Source organism: Chiroxiphia lanceolata, chromosome 8 (genome assembly GCF_009829145.1).
Source record: "Chiroxiphia lanceolata isolate bChiLan1 chromosome 8, bChiLan1.pri, whole genome shotgun sequence".
NCBI lineage: Eukaryota > Metazoa > Chordata > Aves > Passeriformes > Pipridae > Chiroxiphia > Chiroxiphia lanceolata.
The window spans coordinates 8,336,655-8,356,148 of record NC_045644.1 but is presented as its reverse complement, the minus strand read 5'-3'; the positions used below and the strand labels follow the sequence as shown (position 1 = coordinate 8,356,148).

The following is a 19,494-nucleotide window of genomic DNA, read 5'->3' as shown; positions in this document are numbered from 1 at the left end:
CTGTAACAATAATTAATAGAACAGTATATACTATAATGCAGTTTAGAATTAAAGCAGTATTAGTACTAGCATTTTTCCAGTTTCACATTTCTGCATAGAACAATGATAATATTTCACGTGCAAACAAATTACATTTCATGGTGGCACTAAATCCACAAGCAGCCAAAACTGAACTATCAGTGACTGAGAGGAATTACAAAGAACTACTGTTAAGGCTCTACTGTAATGCTCCAAAATGTTCCAAGCTGTTTTTTAGGTACACCTCCAGAAAAAAAAAACCAACTCTTTCATTCCTTCATTTTCTTCTATTGATCTCCATTTTGTTTCAAATATTAGTTTCAAACTAATGGTACAATATCATGTAACCATTAGGCAGAAACCACTGTGACCTCCACACCACATCACCTTAGACTCTTCCTGAGCTGGCACCACATAGTAACTTTCCACTGCAGGTCCAGAGGCGAGACCTAAGCCTACTTAAATAGGTTTGCTTCTCTAAATTACTCTGAATGGATCCTTACAATTAAGTCATGGAGTAACTGAGAATTCTGCTTTAATGTCAGAAAGTTGTTAGGGATTACTTCAGTATTCAGACTATTAGATCCTGTGGTTACAGTGTACGAACTGGAGCATGGTCATGGAGTGGTCGATACCAAATGCTTCAGAAGCTGCTAAATTTCATAAAGAACTAGTCATGTGTCTGTGCAATTATTTAAACCACATTTTTAATTTAACTTGTAGCTTTAACATCCAAGTCTATATACATTTCAGCCTCAAGCTGAAGTCTCTCAGCATGTAGCTGTATCTGCCTCAGAAGCTGCATATATGAACTCTTTGGCTCTTCCCTATGGTCCCCAGTTCTACCAATGAGTCACTTTTTGGAGAACTCATTTGGTCATTGCAGCCCTCTTTACCTGCCAAGGCAATGGTCTAATAAGCTGGGATGATCAAAAGGAACTTTTACTGCCACGTCTGTTCCAGCTTCTTCTGAAAATCCAGCTTCAACATATCATAGAGGTTTGTGGCAGATCATAGATTGCAAAAAACACTACAGACTTTGAAAGGGTTCATGCATTCACAGTTATTGGCTCTACCCTCTTTGCATGCATTGCTGCAGAGATTCAAGCCTACTGACAAAAATGGGGGCTAAATTATTGGCCAAGTCTTTTGAAGACAGTAAATACTATTATTAAAAAAAAGCTTCCTCTATCGCCCTTTTCTTTCTGAAGTCTCCTTTCCACCCAATCTCTAATTCATTTTGTCAATAACTCAGAATTTTTGAGTTAAACTGTCTCATACTGGCAAGTCATGAATTCAGGCACGAGCAGAAGTGATCCACCAGCAGATGCATCATCTCTGGCATTCTCACAGCAGGAAGCACACACCAATCTGAAAGAATTAAAGACAAACCCTGGCAACCCCACATTACAACGGATTTTTGCAGTCAATTTAGCACATGTGTTCCTATCACTAATCACAGCTTTAAGCTACATGGGCAAAACAAGGGTCACCCAGACTGTTAATATCCATGGTTGGAAAAATGCTGTTCCAGCCTGCTGCTTTCACTTTGAGTCAGAGATCAAACCAGAAAGGACGAAAATGACTGTAGCCACACTTGGTGTACAACAGGGAAAGGATTTAAACAGTTTTTTGTTCTTATTTTTTCTGCTTTTGGCAACTGTGCAGAAGTCGTGGTTCTGACAATATAACCCTTCAAGCTGAAATGTGCCTTAGCACACATATTTATGACCACAATAGAAGTATCACAGAAAAGATGTACAAATTGTGATTGTTTTTTATTAAAAAGAAAGACCATACACCCAGCAACATTCATGCCACAAACAGCAGAGGCAGCGAAATCATCTGTGAACGCTACATATGTACAATACATCCTAATGGTGTGACCTAAGCAATTGCTGTGATACACGTATCATGTCATCAAAGAAAAATTTATACCTACGTGATGACAGTTAATAGGAAATGTCAAACTATATTCTTTTTGGTTTTTCCTATACTGATAGGGAAAACAACTTTGGAAGAATTACTTAATGGAGCCAACGGTGATGCACAAATCACATCTGAGAAGGCAAAATGCAAGAAGTATTCTGTAAACATCCATCACATGGAAATACTTCTACAGGAGAGTAACATTTCCCCAAGATTTTTCCTTCTCAGTATGATGGAAGACATTCTGTTTACATGACCAAGATCTCCCTTCTAAAACAGGAGACACTGGGGAGCATTTCTGTTCCCTACGGTACCACAAGCATAGAGACAAAAAAAATCAGCATTTTTCTTTAAATGAAAAAAGAAAACTATTATCTTCAAAAGCTCCAGGAGGAACGCAGCCTTTTTCTCAGAATCTGTATATCAAAGAATTTCATATTACAAACAAATCATCCTACCTCTCTTGTGAATGGAATAAGCTGGAATACAGTTCTGCCTCCCACTGTATGGAAAACACCCACCTGCCAGCTCTTTCTGTCTTGAACTACTCTCTGGAGCTACTTTTTTGCATCCTTAAAGGACAAAAGGATTGGAGACGCTGTCAGTGCTGCTGTCAGCTCTCAAAGCTACAGGGTCTGTGTATGCAAACCTGGGCTATTATGACAAAATGCAGCTGCTCAAGAGCAATCCAACTGCCTGGGATCTCCACGGGACCAGGACCATTCTTAAGATGAGTCACTTCCAAGCTTTAACAGAGATGACGAAAATGAAGAGATTAGATTTTTTCAAAGAGAATGGAAGTAGGATTTGATCCTACTGAGCATTATGCAGGATTTCCTCAGGCTTATTGTCAGTGAGAGTTGAAAAACCAGGCCCTTAGTAAAATAACTCTATGTTGATGTTAAGCAAAAATTGTTTAACACTGAAGAAAAAAAACACACAAGCAGACTCTTGCCCTCTTGAGAGAGGGCTCTCAGTTTGCAGAAGTGAATTCTATTTATTAAGAAAAATCTAATGATCTGCTTTGTTACCATGCATTAAATAAGGTGCAAATTCAATTTCCTGTTGGGGTTTTATTTCTTTCTTGTATTTCTAAGCTTCATAGAATAATGGTGCTGTTCTCAAGTAGGGAAATATTCATAGAACAGCTATTCTTAGGGCATAATGGATCTCTTGTTTGAAGGTAGAATGGAATTTGGCATCGTTTCACTTTATCAACATCATCCAAACAAATACACAGGAAAAATCTGTTTATTTTTTTCGTGTAAGAGTTTAACAAATCCCATATTGATGAAAGCAAGGTTCATGTTCTTATTAAAGTTTCTGCATTTCAAGCCTTTCTCTGCCTTTTTTTTCTTATATCAACACTTTTCTTGATGGCATAAGGAATTTAAAGAATGAATATACATCGAAGCATCATCAGAAGGCCACATGAGAATGATAAATCTCAGAAGCCATGCTGCAGCACTACCACTGCAGAGATTGCAAGGCATCATTAAAAACCAGAAATCCTGATGACCATTTGCCACACTCCTGTCACTGGAGACTTTTTCTGTCATACACTGATGAGAGATATATAAATACCTCCTGAGCAAAGGATAAGTTTGCATTTCTCCCCTCTTCTCCTAAACTGGTCTGAGATCCCCTTGGGAATCATCCTCTAGCCTCCAGTCAGGCTCTTCTCCTCTTCCCTTGAAAAATCCTGACCCTCCATTTCAAGCATCCTGCCTGCACAAGTACTGAGTGACACTGTCATTATGACACCAGTTATTCTCAGTGGGGTACTTGAGTGAAACCCCCGGGCATATAATGCAAGCACTCACTCAACTGAAACCAAAAGTGATGTTTTAACTTGATCAACTTCCCAATCAATGCCATGACACTGCCTTCAGTCCTTCAGTCTTAGCTTTTCTCCTTATCACAGGAGATACAAACAACACTGCACAGAGAAACATTCTATATGCATATATTTCAGTCTTTCTAGCAATCTAACAGCCAACAGCTCATACCTCAGCCCAACAGCAAGCAAACAGCTGTAAATAATGTAGCAGTGTGACAGCTTCCCCACTTCACCACTGAAATACCAATGTTTCATGCACCAGGATGGGAACAATGGCAGGAATCGTTCAACCATTTAAAACACCTTTCACATTAGACTAAGCATGAGGTAGAGATCAAAGTCATTTACGGGTCTGTGGGAAATGAACCTTGAAGAAAATGCAATCAATGGAAAAATGTCAAAGTTTAGCCTGGGATAGCTTGACTGTAACTATCTAGATGAGAGATCTCTCTAAAAAGATTTTAAATAAGCAAATAAAGAAGGTAAGAATAGAACAAAACCAAACCTCATCCAAGTCTGGCAAATGAAGGATGCATTGATGACAAACCCAAGCAACTTTTCGTATTCTCATAAGGATGCTCTGCCCCACTAATCAAGCACCTGTAAAGCATCCTGCAGGCCCTCTACTTTCAAAGGGATCCAGCAGCTTTTTTAAAATCTGACATGGCATCTGTCAGCATTGGTCAACATCAGCCAAGCAGTGCAATTAATTTCATTTCCTGTCAAATGTTTGGTCACTAAAAGAGACCTCAAGCCCAGCTAAACTAAGATCAGTATCAACTAATTGTCATCACTAGTATTTTAATCCCAAGAGCAAAGCAAGATCCACTTTACAGAATCACAGAAACACTGAATATCATGAGTTGGAAGGGATCAACAAGGATCATCCAGTCCAACTCCTTGCCCTGAACAGGACCATCCCCAAGAGTCACACCATGTGCCTGAGAGTATCAGCCAAATGCTTCTTGAGCTCTGTCAGCCTTGCTGCTGTACCACTGCCCTCGGGAGCCTGTTCAGTGCCCAACCACCCTCTGGGTGAAGAACCTCTTTCTAATATCCAACCTAAACCTCTCCTGACACAACCTCAGGCCATTCCCTCGGGTCCAGTCACTGGTCACCTTAGAGAAGACATCAGTGCCTGCCCCTTCTCTTCCTCTCTTCAGAATGGGAAGAAACTGAACCTGAAGTGAAATACCAATAGGTATCACTGCAAGAACAAGAACAGCCTTCCAGACACAGCAGCTAAGAGATGCAAATGCAGAAATGGCAATTACTCTCACAGCTGTAAATGAGCCTTGCTTCACGTCAAGCTACCTGAATGGATGAATTCACATCTGAATCCCATTTCCTGACGTGGGAGAAATTTTAACCTTTGTTAGCTTCCCAGAGCAACTGAATCCCATTTCTCAACTGTTCAAACCTGATTTGCTGTCCTTAAACACGTCTCACTCCTTTGGTCTCCCTGTGCATACGGAAAACAGTGTGCCCCCCTTTTCACTTTTTCATTAGATTTGTGTACTAATCTCTTCAGCAACAAGTACTTCTCTTTCATTTTCACTCTTAAAATCTTAACTTAATCTTCCTCATGTCCTTCTATGGCACTTTCTACCATGGATAAAGGATGTAGAGTTATAATCCTCCAAATCTTCAGTCAGATCCCCAGAGTCCTGACCATTCAAACCAGGATACTGTAACATTTCTGTCCTTTTTGGTTTTATTTGCCTGTTAGAGCATTTCAGGCTCATATCTTCCAAAATTTTTATATTTTAATGACTAGAAATTACCTTTTCTTTAAATGAAAGCCAAAGCACTCAGGTTTACGGGGGGAAAAAAACCCGAAAATACAAACACTCTTGATAAAAATTAAAAGACTTGACTTGATAATGTTAAAGGCTGTTTCAATAACCAAGCTGAGAAGGGGAGTTCACAAGCTTCTTCAGAAGTATTCGTGGAAATGCAGAGATCTTTTCAAGCACTGAATGGGATATCTACTATCAGAATGTCTTCATATTTAAACTTTCCATCCACTCACACTGAACTATTTATAGCATTAACTACCCAGCAGCCAATTTGCAGCCTCCTCCTGCTGCCACTGAAAGAATCTGATGACAGATCAAAGGTCAAAGAACTAATGATTTAAAACGCATTCCAACTGTTGATATAGTGTCTGCTTACATGACCCTGACTTCTTCCCAGTCCTTCAAGGGAGGAAGATCCAGTTCAAAGTCACAATCTAAACTTAGGAACCCTCCCCCTTCCCTGTCAAGCTCATTGAACTACAGATGATGTAGTCTTGAAAACCCATCACGTAAAAAACCTCAGACCTGTGCCTGGAATCTAAACATACCATAGAGAGTTCTGGAAATACATGTTGATATGGGCTTTCCTAAATAAGCTTGAAAGAAATGTAACTCAAAGGAGCAAAATTAGCACATTTATTCCATAATTAAGAAACTGCTTTATGCCGATTTATAACAATGTTTTAATAGAAGCTAAAAGTTTTTTCTTTCTCAGGGGAATACTCTAGGATTGTGGAATGCTTCCTGGATGCCAAGACTTGGCTTGGCCTTATAATTAGCAAGATTATTAGCAGGTAATTGCCTTTTGATATTTGATATCACCATAGCACTTAAAACATTCATACACAGTGAAACATTTCCACCTGGCACCGCTTAATCAAATTATAGACCTTTATACCTCATAGCTGTGGCTGCCCCATCCCTGGCAGTGTTCAAGGCCAGGCTGGATGGGGCTTTGAGTAACCTGGTCTAGTGGAAGGTGTCCCTTCCCATGGCAGAGGGGCTGGAACTAGGTGATTTTAAGGTCCCTTGCAACCTAAAACGTACTATGATTCTATGATAGTGAGGGCTAGAAAACTTTAGGACACCATCTATATTCTTATGGCAGGACTGCTTATCTATGAGATTAAATATCTTTTAGTTTACATTACCCTATGGAAGGTAACTACGTTTTCCAATTTATATTCAACATCAAGAACAAGGACAATGTCTATTTGAAATACTCCTACTGCAAATACTACACTACCTTGTTAAGATACTGCAACTGATCTCTACGTGTACCAAAATCAAGCTACGTAAACTTTTACATTGTTACTATGAACGCTTAAAGCTTTTTCTGTTAAGCAATACAGTGTATTGAAATCAGCATTTCCCTCTATTCCAGAAGATGAATCACAGGCTTAATAATAAAGCCTTATTATAGTAATTTTTCTACCCTCAAAGTTTCCTCTCCTAGTACATGGAATAAGGTAAAATGAACTGTTATCAACTGACAATGGTAGAAAATTATCATTTGTATCAGATCACAATTTAAATTGAGATATTAACATCTCTGCTCATGCACAGTGTAATTTAGGGCCTGTTCCCACACACAGTTCCATATGTAACAGCATTGTGGTGAGTAGTCGTTTTTCCAGAAAGGTTATCCCTGTATATACTTAGAAGAAACTTTTTACTTCTTCATAAGCTACGAATTCATTCTTGTTAATTTTAATGCTTATTAAAGACAAAACCAATGATTTCTCCAGCTCAATCTGCTCTCCCTCCAACCTCCTCATTTAACCTTCCCTCCTCTCAGCCTGCTGCTTCCACTGCCTGGTAGACATTAACAAGCTGGTATGGTAAGTCTAGTGTACTTCTACTAAAACAGAACTTAAGACTTATTACAGCTGGAGGTAACACAGAATCCAATTAAATTTGCAGTTGTAACACAAACCAGTGTAAATCCTTAGCAAAGCAAGTGACTTTGTTATAAAACAGCAAAAGACAACTGCTCTGAATTGTGCTCCAGGAGCACTCCTAAATCTCTCTTATCCCTCCTCTGTCCATCATTCCCTTGTTAACTCCAGCTCCGAGTCAGCTGCTGCCTGCCTGACATTCTTTGCCTATCGAGGGGCCGGCAGAGCTCACCTTCCCGGGGACAGCCACACCATTTTCAGCTCTTTGTTTTTCTACCAGCTCTTATCGGGAGCCACAAATAGAACTGGCCAGCCCTGCCAGGCAGATAGGACACACCAGCGGGACACACGTGGTTCTCAACAGGCAGAGTCACAGCGAGGTGCATCTTATCATGGGGGCATGGGACCACATCTGTCCATGGAGGTTTCACTTGTCATCTTTGTCAGGAAGCTATTACTCTGCTCTGAGAAAGATTCCAGAGATGGACGCAGCACCAAACTACAGGGGAAGACGATTGTCTGATCACATTACATGACGCATGAGCATGTCCTGGGCTGGTTGATGCAGCACGGAGACTGAAGTCACTGTGTTCCTTCAGTGCAACAGCCACCACTGACATGCATGCCAAGCAGTCATGGAGTGCCTAAGAGGCTCTGACATAACCTAGGGAAGCAGCATTACAGCGTGATGTAAACACAAAGTTGAGAGCATGGATGGCAATAAAAAAAAAAGGAAATACATACCAGAGCAAAGAACAGGATCACACTGAAACTCTGCAACTATACAACTAGTGTGACAGCTTTATGAGGAAATGGATTTTTTCCACATCTTCTAAGTCTATGGGTAAAAGTTTCAACACTTTCAGCAGGTATGAAAACAGTTAGACAAGTATGAGCTTGTTCAAGACTTTCATGCTGCAGATGTATGAGTTGAAGTCTCAAGAGCAAAGTTTAGTATACAAAAAAGAGAAAGATAACGAAGCCACCTGTAGATGCAGCTGATAAGTTCTGTCCCAGTATCAGCTGTTTTCTTTAGCTAACAACATACTCTACAAACAGAGGAGGGTTTATACTCTACCTCCTGTAGAGTCGCAGTCATATCAAATTAAAAACTCATCAAACGAAGAGGAAAAAAAACCCACTTACTTGAACTGCTGTGTCCCACTTGTATGAAGCATATGGTCAGACAACATGCAATGTAAGTAAATAACTATATGATTTAAACAAAAACTGCATTCACTTAAGTAAGAGAGGCAAACAGTATACAAGATCTGCAGCTCGGGTATAAGATTCAAAACAGGATTTGAATCTTTTCCTTTCTTTCAGTGAAAGACAACTGAACTCTAAACAGACAACACTCCCTGGCAAACCCAACTAATAAGGCACAAACTGAATGAGCAGCATGGGAAAAGTCTCTTAAGATTCAGCACTGGCCTTCTCAGTTCAAACTGGAACGTGCAGATACTACAACCAGCAGAAGCCACACTGTCACCCCCTCACTACTAAACAATAAGTGAACACATGCAACCAGTTACCTTTCACAAACTCAAATTTTCCTTTAAAAGTTAATGATATCAATCATAGTCTCATTTGCATATTTCTATACCTCTCCTTTCTCTGGTGATCTTCATGTAAACAGTCATGAGATAGATAATATTACAGAATACTAAACCATCATTAGGTTGGAAATACTTTCACAAACAAAAGCCAAGATATTGCTCTAGGGTAGGGGAAAAAAATGTATCCTAGTAAACCCAACCAACAGAAGAGTTGCACAAAAGCAGCTATTAAACCCCCAAAAATTGCAAGATTAATGTGGTGCATTCATCAGGACAACAATTACAGAGCCCTGTTCCATCTGTCCCCTTGCTTTATCAGAGGTCCTAAGCACACTGTTTGCTGCCTGGTCTGAATTAGCATTCTCCTTCATGACTCAAAGGGTCTCAGCTGGCCTGATGCTGAAAATATCCTAATCCAGTGTCTTCTGTAAATTGAGACCACTACTCACTACAGGCAGAAACAAGAAAAGAAACAATTGCTGGCTTTGAACTGCTTAAGGATTATATTGCATCAAGTACTGCTTGAAATACAGCAACTGTACTAGAGAAAGAGATACACATTTCCCCAAGCATTTCAGAAATAGTGCAGATAGTGCTCCTCACCACCTTCCATGATAGGCTGATGCCATTCCAGTTTGGCATAGATGAAAGATGTTAATATTGAGGAGAAAGTTAAGCATTTTTTGAGTTAATCAGCTGTATTTAATTAAAAACCACAGGTAACAAACATAATTTCTTAGGTTCTAGCCATTCATTTTTCAACATGCAAGTAACTCAAGCGACTTCTAGTAACATAGGAAAACAACTATTTCTATTTTCTGCTATATTCCATATATTCAGAAAGCAGAAGAACTCAGCAATCACACTACAGTACTATTCCACCCATGTTTAGAACATGAAAAATATAACTGAAACTCAGGAACTGGGCTTGAGGCACTTTACAAAGTCTGGATCTGCAGTACATGCACTAGATATGGACTTTCAGAAAAAGTAACAGGTGTAATAGAAGTGAAAAACTACATAATACAGATTCTTCTACTCTGTTTTAGTTGCTCAGTTACTCTGATTTGCTCCAGCACCCTTCTCCATGTTTGCCACCAGCTTGGCCACATTCACCTGGAGCCTGAAGCCCTTTCATTGCATCTCTCCTGTGCTATGCTGGAACTAAATCAGCAGGTGCTTCCCTTGTTCCACATGGGCCTGTGTATTTCTCCTTATTCTCACCTTTCATCCTACGTACTGCGGTTACTTAATTCAGCCAGTGCTGCATTGTTGTTCATTAAACAGAAGCTGTATGAAGGAGTCAGGATTGCCTCCTGCTCCAGAACACCCATCTTCAAAGGCCATGAATTCACAAAGCATAGTTCTATAATTATTTAACGCTTCATTAAACGTCTTTTTTGTAAAAAGAACACAGTGAGTCTTTGTTGTGGTCACAGAGGGCTCAGTGGTATGAGCTGGAGCTGCCGAGAGCCCTTCAGGTCCTTGCTCTGTGCAATGGGTCGTTCTCTCCCCATTCCCAAGGCAGCTCCACAGCCCAAAGCCTTAGAACCCTTTTGAAGAACCAGGGCTGACAGGAGGCAAAGCTCTTCCCATAACACAGCTGCCTGCCATGCAGCTTCCTTACACACACAACCAAATTGGGCTCCAAAACAGGTGAGACCTCCATGAAAGTGTGTGTGCATCCTAGAAAATCCTAGTCAATGGAGACGGAGGCCCAGAGACTCAAAAGCATGGAAGTCCAAGCTTAATTCACTGTCTGGGAAATATATGAAACTCATTGTCTACGTAGAACTGCATGAAGTAAATAAAATTGCAAATAAAATTAAAAAGATCCAGGTCTTACCTTTGCAGGTGAAGCATTTGATGTGGAAGTGTCTGGCCTGAACACGGAGTACTTCACCTTTACATGGCTCCCCACATTTATGGCAGTGGATGACCGGCTTTTCAGAGGGGTGGTGAGGCTCCTGAGGGTGGGCCACTGTAAAACAAACAAACAAACAAACAATATTTCAACCTAAACAAAAAGAATATTTTCTCCTGTACATAACTCTGTGTTCTCAGACACTTTTGATCATAATAGAAATGTATCTGGTCCTATTTTAGCCTCATCTAAAAAGTCACCACCATTTTATCTAAATACAGTCCTTTCATAAACCAACGGAGGAGCACACAAAGAAACAAGAAAAAATATAATCTAAGCAAAAAGGATTAAAGGAAAGCAATGCCAAATCAAGTTCTGGGAAACCAGATAAACCAGGCAGTCTATATGAAATGACTACACTAAATATAAACTACAAACATCTCCTTTTTGCTACAGCAGAGACAATACTTAACACAGGGAAAGCACTCCTGAAGAGAAGACAACATTATTTGTTTCTACTCCCATTAATTCTAGCAGAAATTCCTCTCTGCATTCAACTTAGAGATAATATGAGTAGGCAGAAAATACCAAAGTATATGCAATATAGTCAGGGAGACACAATTCCTGGTAGTGGTAATCAGCCATCCAACCGCCCTTAGCAGAGCTTGGACAGGAACAGGAAAGGTTCGTGTATTTCGTTGTCATAATAAAAGTTTAATTGCTCCACATTTGGCTTCTGTAAAACACATTTAACTTTTTCTTCAGATGTGTCTTGTGGCATCCTAGGGCTCCAACACAAATGCATGGCTGTAAACCAGAGTAAGATTTAACCTAAACTGTACCATTCAAAGTGGAAAGTATTACCCAGAATGTTCCCAAACAAACCTATGTTCCCTCAATTCTCCCTCCCACATCCCATTCTAGCAGTAGAAAGTTTGCCTCCTTCTAATATTGTTCTCAAACTAGTGGTGCTCATCAGAACATCTCAGAGAAAACATATCTCTACCCACGCCTCTGTCTTTTACCATTCTTGTCCTACTTTTCCCGGCCTGCAAAGGACTGAGTGCTTATACAGCTACATCCCTCTCACTGTCACTGGGAAGCATCTTCATTATTTTATCTTGGAGTTTTCTGGAGATCTTTTCCTTTACTGATCAATTCCTGACATCACCCCCACCAGGACTATGCAGTTTTTCAGGTTGCTTCTTACACAGCAATAGAAGAGATACCTTGCTCATATTTACTACACCAGATTCTTCCCCTTCTTCAATGAATTTCTAGCAATTTCTAGACCCATCACTTCATGAATTCCTTCTATATTACTCTCCTATATAAATGCCTTAGTGAAGAATTGCTGGTATCATTCTGTATTATATAAATACAAGATTAATAATAAAAAGCCTAATATGTGATTAGGGGAGTAACAGCATCAAGAACAAGGAATAACAAATATTCTAAGTAATTTCTGTTGTAAGTTCAGCCAAATTAATATGGTAGCTGTTATTTTGTTTTTAACCACCACCACCACCCACACCTCCCATCCCAAACTTCAAAGAAAATGAATGGCTGAATTGTTCTACTCAAGCTCAAAGTTTTTAACACCCTCTTCTCTGGTAGCCTCATTTCAACTATTTCCCTTGAGCAGTTACTCAGCCCATCCTGGTGAACAGAATGCAGCTGGTAATGCCAACCAGTATTTCAATTAGGAGCTCCAGTGAAGAGCCCAGTGAATGCCTTACCTTGAGTGAACCTCATCTAATAGTCTGAAATGTGATACTATTTCTAGAGTGGAAGTTATTATTCTTTCAAACAAAACTATTGACTGGTAACCAAGGAAACACATAGATTATGCAATGAGAAAGAGAGTAAGAAAGAGAGAAGGAGAAAAAGAGAGAAGGAAAGTAAGAAAGTAGAAAAGAAGAAAGAACCATAGAGACAAGTGCTAGCAAATTAAATTATCATGAGGAAAATTTCCTCTCAGAACCAGATAGCCTGAGATGGGCCTGATGCCAGCTGAAAAAAATTAACAGAATGGACTTTTAAAGTTGCTCACAAGAGGAACTGGATCAAGAATTTGGGAAAATGTTCCCTATGATTTATATGGTGCAATGTGAAATCTGCATCAGCAACATTCTGCTCTCTTCAACTCACATGTGGAGGACACCCTAACATTCTGCACACCAGGTTCCAGATCTTCTGGTATTGATCTGAAACAATCTTTTCTCTTTAGGAGAGTAAATAAATGTAAATAACACTGGTCCAGTGATGCAGCTTCTTTCCAGTTCTGCCTTTAAAGCCATTTAAATGAATACAAATACTGTTAGTTGCTATTTCCAGGCTGATCTCTTAAGTGAAGCTAATTATGGTGCTTGTCTTACTGGCCTGAATTTGGCACTGTAGGTCAAAACTGAGTAACTGAGTTTTGCCTTCCTGTAAGGAATTGCTTGTAAGCTTTTTCCTTTGGATATATGCAATACACACAAGGCTTTTCAGTGACAGAGGTGACCTTATATAGTTACCAGTGAGGTCAGAATAGGGATTTGAAGGAAAAAAAAGTGAAATACCTTTACAAGCAGCTTACTGTAATGTTTCTGACTGAAGTCCAGCCAGCTTACTGGACATGTCAATTGTGAACTGCCCTGGGTCTGAAAAGGTGAGCCAGGAGCTGCTTTCATCTCCTTACAGGGATTTCACATCTTGAGAGAGTAAATAATTCAGGCTCTGCCTGCATCAACCCTCCCCATATCAAATAAATGCTAGAGGATATGTTCTCAGGCATCATGCACTAGCAGCAATGACGCAATAAGGCAACTCTAGATCATGTCTAAGACAATAATAGACTCCAGACAGTATAATTAGCAATAGGACATTAATTTAGGATCTGGATAATCCAGATTCCAACCCCTGCTCTACAACAGGTATCTGGGCTCTTTGGATGACATCCTCTAACTCTAAAGGACTAAAGTCAGACAGTTAAGTTCATCTAAGTCTCTGAGCCTGGGACCTACGAGTTTAAAGTTAGGTTATTTGAATGTTCTGGTTTATCTGTGTTTCCAGTGTCTCTGCCTGTAAACTGGGTGTAACAGCACTGTGAACCTCACCCTGCTGTGAGAGTAAATACCATGACAAGGTTCCTGGGCGCTGAGATGGAAAGAGTTGCATAAGCATCTAAGACGTTAAGTCAGACAATGGTCACACATGGTCACATCCATCATATTTCTGGAAGCAGCATTCCTTGGAAAGTGAGTGGACAAACACTAACTTAAGAAGCTGTGTTGCCTTTAATGAAGTTTCACATCCAAATATATCAACATTATGACTGCCTTCCAAGCCAAAAGAAATTAAAAGAACGTAAGTTAACAACTTTCTGAGGGAGAGATGGTACCAAAGCAACGGGTACTTGCTTCAGTACCAGGGCTGATGATTGTCTTCATATCATAAAGTGCATACTTACAGCATGGGTGTGTAACATAAACAAAAGTCAGGTATTTGCCAGTTCCAGTAAAATGATGTGAGCTGATACTTGTCTACATGCAAATCATGTCAGATACCAGCTTGGCCCAACCAGTAAAACAAGGTGCACGGACCCTTTTGTTTAAGAGTAAACACAGTGTATCTACTGGCCTCGCTCACATCAGCAAGGTGCAAACACCTACAAACACAATGGATTTAGTTCCACACAAATGTCATTCCATCACAAGTACCTGGACTACTAATGCAACTGATTTGTTAAACTTGCTCTAGTTAAACAAACTAGTGTAGTGTCTTCACTTGAACAAAGGGATGCTGGAAGCATGCACACAGATCAAACAGATGTAACAATTTCTTTGAGTGTTTAGTCTTATTTTTATTCTTTCAACACTTTTCAGTATGAATTTTTGAAAGCTACAGTACCTACAGAAGTCAAGGCTTGTCATAGTCTTTACATTTACAAGAGACCAATATCAAAACTTTTCCAAAGTTTCAGATTGCTGTATAATAGTTTTAACTTCCAATGCTGCTGGGCACAGCCTGAAGACTTCTTTTATTAATGAACAAAATCTCAGGTCAGGGAAATACAAAGAAGAATTTTTCAAGACAAGACAGGTGGAGACTTCCACTCCTGCTTTCAAGACCAACTTAACTGATTAAATAATTAATAATGAATGCTTTCTTAAACTCATTTAGGTTTCCAATAAGACAAATCGATGTCCCATTAAATATCCAATTTACCCAGAGTAACACGTACACTGACTGGGACAACTGGGAAGTCTGAATGACATCATTTAATTTGGGGGAAATAAAGAGAATATAAAAAAATCAATAGCACCTTCATCCATGAGGAAAACAGTCTTTGTGACTGGAGTATTGCTTTATGCTAACGTCACGCAGCATACATATCACCATGATTTTTGTCATTCCTTATGTTCCCTTGTGAATCACGCAATGTTGATTTCATTACATTTTGCAACAGCACTATATTGATGTAAATTCAAAGCAACTCTAACAGCTTGAGCATACTTGTTACTGCATTTTATCTAAACTTCTCAAAATAATCCCAGATCTGCAAGGAAACAATTAAAAAGAAAAGGAGATAGAAAAGGCCACTAACAACCCAATGTTCATATTAGAAACCAAAGGCATTTTCGGAGCAAAGTGAAAGACTTAATTTGCTGTGTAAAGTTTAAAACTGTTGGGGTGTTTTATGTAAAGCAGATCATTGTATGAGGGTTTAATAACAATTATATGTTTTGTTGCATCAGCCAGAAAAAAGGACCTCGGTTTTTGTACCGAACCTTTTTGGAATGAAAATTACAGCAACTACCTAAAGAGACACAGTTGTTGAATAAAGAAAACAATGAAAATAAATACTGCAGCTTGCTTTATTAATGATTCTCTCCCTGAACACAGAACTGTTAGAAATCAAAGGCTCAAGCTAAGTAACTCTTAGCTGCAGATTCTCACTGGCAAGACTCCATGTATCTGCTGCAAGCCAGAAAATACCTTGCTTTTTATTGGAAGTCAGGATGAAGCTTCTGGGAAACACCTTGCTATCCAAATGCTGCAAGGCAGAGGTCACAGCTAAATATGCTGGGTTCAGCTCTGCTCTAAACTGCAGTAAAAAACCAGCTTCCTCTAAATTAAAAGAGGAGGATATGGGCTATTGCTCTTTTAATTTTTTGTCATTTTCCGTTTTGTATGAATACCTTCACAAATGAACCTGAAGCTATGCTCAGTCAACTCTAACCATGTTGTAGAATATGTAACTTCAAACTTTATGCTAGGAAATACAATTTCTATGGCTTATAGTTCCACAACCTCTGGGCTCTTTTGCACAGCACTGAGAACAGGCTGTGCCCATTGCAGCACAGGCAAGGGGGCTCCCAGCATTTCACAGCCATGTCCTTTGTGTCTTGAGTGGCCTACCACAGACAGCATGCTCTGAAATGCTAACAATTCAACTGGCTGCTGTGTTTTCTTGGCTAAAGACTGAACTATTAAGAAGGAAAAAGCAGAAATGTAATGGTGTGGAACTACTGTAAGTTTTTTGCTAGCCTGTTTTAAATTTCCTTTCCTTTCTGCTTTCAGGAATGAAAGTAAGATGACTGTGCTAGAGATTGCCAAGGCAGCCAATGCAACCAAATCGTCCTACAGACAATTCTTTCTGCTGTCTCTTCTTTCTCTGTAATACCTGACATGGCTTTGGAGGCTATAATTTCTTAAATTAATTTACAGGATTTGCAGTTCAAAACTTGAAAAATAAAAATTCCCTCAGTGTCTGATGCTGCCAAGTGGCTGCAGTGTTACTTCAGCTGGACAGCTGCTTGCTTGGGACAAGACAGAGGAAGTCAGGTGGGCACTGTGCACAGGATAACACTGTGAGAAAATCTGTGCTGGGATGAAAGATGCTAGAGAGACACCAGAGGATCAAGTTCGAGAACCAAATCTGCCTTATCGCTTCTTCTCCATGCTCTGTTGTAAAGAGGGGAGAAGTAATTTTCTCCCACCCTTTGTGTTTCTCACAAAGGTGACTGTCTGTAACCTCCGGTTTGTAAAGCCTGTCTGTCTATAACCAGCACAGTCTCCAAGGAATTCCTCTTTTGTAAAAGCCCAGCACAGTGGAGACTGGAGGATTTACTGAAATACCTATTGAAAGGAAGGGGTGAAAAATGCAGTGTCATTTTGCTTATCTGCAGAATGTTCTTGAATCTCAAATCTATAAGAATCCTATCAGCTAAGGTGACCAACAGCGACTTAGACTGAAATCAAACCTCCCAGCTGTCAGAGACTGATAAAAACGTTACTGCAGTCATTAGCCACAGGTATCAGAGAGGGATCTTCAGGAATTCCAGGAAATCCTGGAAGGAGGCACTCCCATAAAGAGATACTAGTGAGCTGCTTGCTTACACATGTAAGAAAAAGCCTAAGGGAAAATCCTAGACTGCTCATGCTACTGTCATTCAAACCAGATCTGAAGAATCATTATAAAGCTCTCCCTGTAAATTTATCTGCCTCACTCCTACAGTGTGCCAATTTGTCTTAAAACTAGTTTTGCTGTCTATAGAGTAGCTATTTTTAAAACAAGTCAGAAAAAAATATAAATCTTAAACTTGGTAGTTTTTTGCCATGATTTTTAAATGTCTTCTCATATTTTCCATAAAAGTATTGCCACTTTCCCCTTGCAATTGGTCTGATGCTGAAAACAGCAGAAGCAAACAGGACTGCAGTAGGAATGGGAACATGGTAGGACAGTATCTCTTTTTGCACCACAAAAGTCACTGCCCTCATCATGGTGGTGCTTGGCACTCACATCCACGTGAGAGCACACCAGCTGATGAGTGCATTCATAGTGACAGGGCAAGGCTCCAGACACTCTCCCCCATTTTACCTCATACTCTTGTCTTTTGGGATGTTGCTGGGATGAAAGTTAGAGCTTAGCAAGCAGGACAGTGCAGGAGAGAAAGCTGGATTCTGAGAGAACGTCATGTAAAGATGGATAGCATAGCCCATGTCTGCTCTGGTTTAGGTCCGGAAAGAATTACTACTAACCTCCCAGTCCTCTGTCCCTGGTCTTACTCTCTATTCACTTAACAAAGAGAAGACCTAAGAAAAACTGATACTTTTCTTATGTGTCCTATTCAATTATCACCTAACACAGGCTTCTCAGCCTCAGTTCTTCAGCTAGAATAAACAAAGTACACCAGAGCTGTTTATCCTCAAAACAGCATCTCATGGTCAGACATGGGGCTGATTGCAAAGTAGTAATGAACAGACTGGTATCAATTCTTTTTACCCCATCCTCCACAACTCTTGACAGGTTCTGCAGTAACTAAAAGATTTTCACAAAACAGTAGACATGCCACATGTCCACCCTAGGGGTGCATTGCTACTTTGAAAAATGTATTTTTTTAAAGGAAAAACAACCTATAAAGACATTAACAAGTATAACTACATAAATTAAGATTATAGGTTAGGGTTGTTCACAACAAAAACATTTGAGAAAAGGTTGTAAGTAAAGATATCAAAATTTATTTGCATGAAAATAGGATGTAAAGGTTTCAATACCAGAAACCAAATTTTAAAAATAAAAGATGAAACAAATATGATTTTTAAGTAAGAAAACCAGTATTTAAGTACTGTCCTATTTTTAGACATGCATAACACATGCATGGAGCTAATGCAGCTAACAGAATTAAATACAAAAATTTAGAGATACAAGTGCCAGGTAATAACCCAAAACATAACTGTGGCTTAAAATCCATGTGAGATGACTCCTATGTTATTTATAAACAAAAATAAAAAGCTTTGTGCCACATACATACAAATATGTAAAAAGGCTAGGAAATAATGAGCTTTAAAATACAGCAGGGAAAAAAATCCCATTTGTTTCCTAGTTTCAGAACACAAGTGCAAACATGCTTATTTTCTCTGCTCTTTTTCCTGCTGTTTCCTATCCTCCTCCCATCCCTCCCTGCTACCTAGAGCTTTGATACCACAATTAATTCCCTACAGAACAGCCTGCAAGATCAGGCCCTTAGGCCTCAGCTGTATAAAGATTTATGCATATGAATGGTTCAGTATTAAGTAAAATATGTAACACTAGCTTTGCTTGATCCTATCTGAAAAAAATCACCTACAACATACATAAAAAGGATATAGCTGTGATGGTTCTGCAATTAAAATAAATATGTTTGATGAATCCAGTTTGCCATGCTTTTGATAGTGATTGAGAGATTAAGAAAATTTGGCTGTGTTTATTTAAGGGTTATAACCTTATCTGGACACACTACAGCTTCTGATAGTCTATAGATTTAGTGTACAATTTCCACAGTTTCTCAGTGACAAAGCATAAATCTTACCAGGTCTCAGTAGGCCCTTTTGCCTAACTACCCAGTAACCTTGGGATATCCTACTCTTGCTTCAAACCCAGCAGGAGCCCGAGTGCTTTCTCAGTTTGTCAGGTAGAAACACACCCCATCGCTAACTCAGCGCTCCAGTTCAGTTAAACTGTAGCAGTGTTATTGATGCTGTTCTCAATACAAAAGCATCAGAGCCTATTTAGAAGTATTTGTCATTCTCTATAACAGCAACAGTAAGCAAATGAAGG

At 39.5% G+C, this 19,494-nt stretch overlaps 1 protein-coding gene across 7 annotated transcripts in view; it reads right to left on the bottom strand.

Moving 5' to 3' along the window:
- Window positions 1–19,494, bottom strand: part of ABLIM1 (actin binding LIM protein 1) — a 138,585-nt gene that overhangs the window by 95,482 nt on the left and 23,609 nt on the right. For all 7 annotated transcript variants that reach the window (XM_032695466.1, XM_032695462.1, XM_032695464.1 and 4 more), the window contains exon 2: window positions 10,890–11,024. In XM_032695466.1, coding sequence (XP_032551357.1) covers window positions 10,890–11,024 — 135 coding nt within the window. The remainder of the gene's footprint in view (window positions 1–10,889; window positions 11,025–19,494) is intronic.